Source organism: Cyprinodon variegatus, unplaced genomic scaffold (assembly GCF_000732505.1).
Source record: "Cyprinodon variegatus isolate N-32 unplaced genomic scaffold, C_variegatus-1.0 Scaffold1071, whole genome shotgun sequence".
NCBI lineage: Eukaryota > Metazoa > Chordata > Actinopteri > Cyprinodontiformes > Cyprinodontidae > Cyprinodon > Cyprinodon variegatus.
The window spans coordinates 1119-3857 of record NW_015151524.1 but is presented as its reverse complement, the minus strand read 5'-3'; the positions used below and the strand labels follow the sequence as shown (position 1 = coordinate 3857).

Genomic DNA, 2739 nt, shown 5'->3' with positions numbered 1-2739 from the left:
TTAACAGAGACGTTAGCACCTCGACGTCGGAGTACACAGAGTGAAGCGAAAAAGAACGTTTAAGGTTGTTTTAAGGACATTATCGGACATGCTCTATGCTAGCCATTCTAAAGCAGCCAGGGGTGGATTCTAAATGAGCCAAAAAGCAGAGACAGGAGCAATTGTCAAAATTTTGGTGTCCTTCATTCGATTTCATCCTGGACACTACAGAAAATTGGCTTAAAGTGTAAAAAACCGAACTTCTCCTTTAACCAAGGCCATATGGATTATTATAAAGAAACCTGGGTTAAAAGAATTGCTAAAGAACAGAAATTGACAGAGATTTATGACACAAATTATATAAATTTCTGTTTGGCGGTAACTGATAAAGAATAATTTCGTTAAAAATTCAAGTTTGCTACTTTTTCCTGACAACCAGTAAGACAACATCACTCTGATGTGTGGAAGATGTAACTAAATAAAAACTCAAAGTCAGAGGCAACACAGAGTATAACAGAAGCTATTTAAAAAGAAAATGTATTTTCTGTGATATATCAAGATATTTCTGCTGTTTTATACAGCGGTGAGTGAGAGAGAGCAAACCTTCCAGAAACTAACAGAGGTATATAGTGTCATTCACAAGGAATGAGACTATAAATTGAGTTTTTATTTTGCAAAGATCCAAGGTCATTGGAATGTGAATCATTTGATATGGATCAATGTATAGTTCCTCTGATATTAGACATGGTAAGTCAAGAGCAACAATTTCGCTCCACTGTGAATCACAACGGTGGGTGGGGGGTGGGGTACCAACAGGAAATACTAGGCAGTTGCCTAGGGCCCCAAGTTCCAAATGTCGTTAAAGGTAGTGTTGCCAACGTAGCGCTCGCTATAATAAGCGGCTTTTCAGACCCCTCTAGTACTTTTATTTCATAAAAAAAGCACCTAGTGCCAAATCTAGCAACTTTTTTTCTGCTACTAAAGACTAAAGACCACTCTCCAGAGCTCTCCAGAGCAAGTAGATTGGTAACCACGCCTCCTGCTCTCCTCTATTTTTTCTGCTGTCATGATTCATGCAGCTATTATTTCATCCAAATGAAAAATGGAGAACAGATAAGCAGATCATGGCTTGAAATGAAGGACTGGGTTATTTACTTTTGCCGTCGCCTTTTTGGAAACACAGAAAGGAGCAATCAGCTAATTGAGCTTAATGCTTGGAAAAAAATCTTTCATTACTTTTGAGAGTACCACAATTTAAAAAGGAAAACAACAAGAAAAGATACAAGGTGAGAGGGACAAAACGTAGAACATCTAATCGATGTCTATTCTATTAAATTTCTGTCTGTATAATGGGTCTGTTTTATGTCCTGTTTTCTCAATGCAGAGGGCCCCCTGCCTGTCTTTGCCTAGGGCCCCAGATTTCCTAAATCCGCCCCTGCTTTGGATATTATACAGACCATGAAATCAGGAAAGTCTGCCTCTAGCTCCTTACAATCTGCTTCAATATTTTTGTGTTATTAGTAATAATTTCTGAAACATTCAAAAACAGGCTTTTTTAATAAAATAAATGTACATAAAGGAAAGCAGGTCATGTGTATTTGCCACATGTGATGTCAGAATAAGGGAGCATGTAAAAGCTTCTCCAATGGAGGAGACACTATATTAGATAAACAGAAAAATAGAAAAATTAACTAGATAACGAAGTTAAGAAAAATGTTCCGAGTCCGATGTAACAGAACTACAGATTAAATGATAATGATCGAAACCCCCAATCAGATGAGACAGAGGTAAACAACTCACTCGAAAATAAAAAATAAAGTACTGGTGACGAGGATAAGGCCCACGGTGAGTGGGAAGACCCCACACCCACGGGCCATCATGATCCTTCCATCGCAGAAGAAGCGGTTCTTCCCGGGGAAAACTTCCCACTTCCTCCTGGGTGTCCTCGGTTCCTGCCTCCGGTCAGCGGGGTGGGGCAGCGGGCTGTGGGCGGGGGTCGGCAGTGCCTGCGGGTCGATCTGCTGATAGTCACGGCTGTTCATGGCCTCTAAAGCAGGGAGGGAGCTCCGTCCCGATCAGGGCACCGACCCGCAGCATCACCGCATCCCACCGGCCGTTAGGAGCGCCGTCTTTCCACGGAGGAAACACGCGAGGATCTCCCTGTGGGTGGTCACTAAATGAGAGTCACAAACTGGGGCGTCCCTTTTAAATCCCATGCCTTTTCATTATTAATTCCTTTATGTTTACAGGGAATGTGAGCTGAAGCGATAATCCTCTGTCCATCGTTAGCTTAGCTCTGCTCCTCCTCCGAGCAGCCGCTTCATCCACAGCAGCCCTGCCAGCTGCTCAGCATCCACCTTTAAACCTGCAGAGCTCCTAATTCTCATCCACACTTTATATATAAAGACAACGAATCACCCTCCTTTTACTAATACTTCCCGCTTTCCAGTAAAACCTCCTTGAAACATCTTTTACATCTTTTGGTCGTGGGAAGTCAGTTCACATTTTAAGATCCAATTCATGTGGCTCAAATCTTCTAAAAGATTCGACTCTTTCATGCCCCTCCCCCACACTACTCGTTATAGTATTTTAGAGGCGAAATGCTCGAGCAAAGTAATGTGTACGACGGATTATTAGGGCCAGGGTAGAGAGTTTTTTCTCTTATATTACAAGAATAGTAACATCACGAAAATAAAGTTGTAATATTACAAGAATAAAGTCGTAACATTACAATAATAAAGTCGCAATATTACGAGAATA

General features: G+C 41.3%; 1 protein-coding gene across 5 annotated transcripts in view; it reads right to left on the bottom strand.

The window, feature by feature from the left end:
* The window catches only part of LOC107101260 (palmitoyltransferase ZDHHC18-like), a 22280-nt gene extending 19806 nt beyond the window's left edge, over positions 1-2474 (bottom strand). For 4 of the 5 annotated variants that reach the window (XM_015400113.1, XM_015400111.1, XM_015400109.1 and 1 more), the window contains exon 1: positions 1780-2474. In XM_015400113.1, coding sequence (XP_015255599.1) covers positions 1780-2021 — 242 coding nt within the window. In that variant the 5' untranslated portion in view covers positions 2022-2474. The remainder of the gene's footprint in view (positions 1-1779) is intronic. The other variant, XM_015400110.1, reaches the window with a different exon arrangement.
* Positions 2475-2739: the final 265 nt, after the last annotated feature.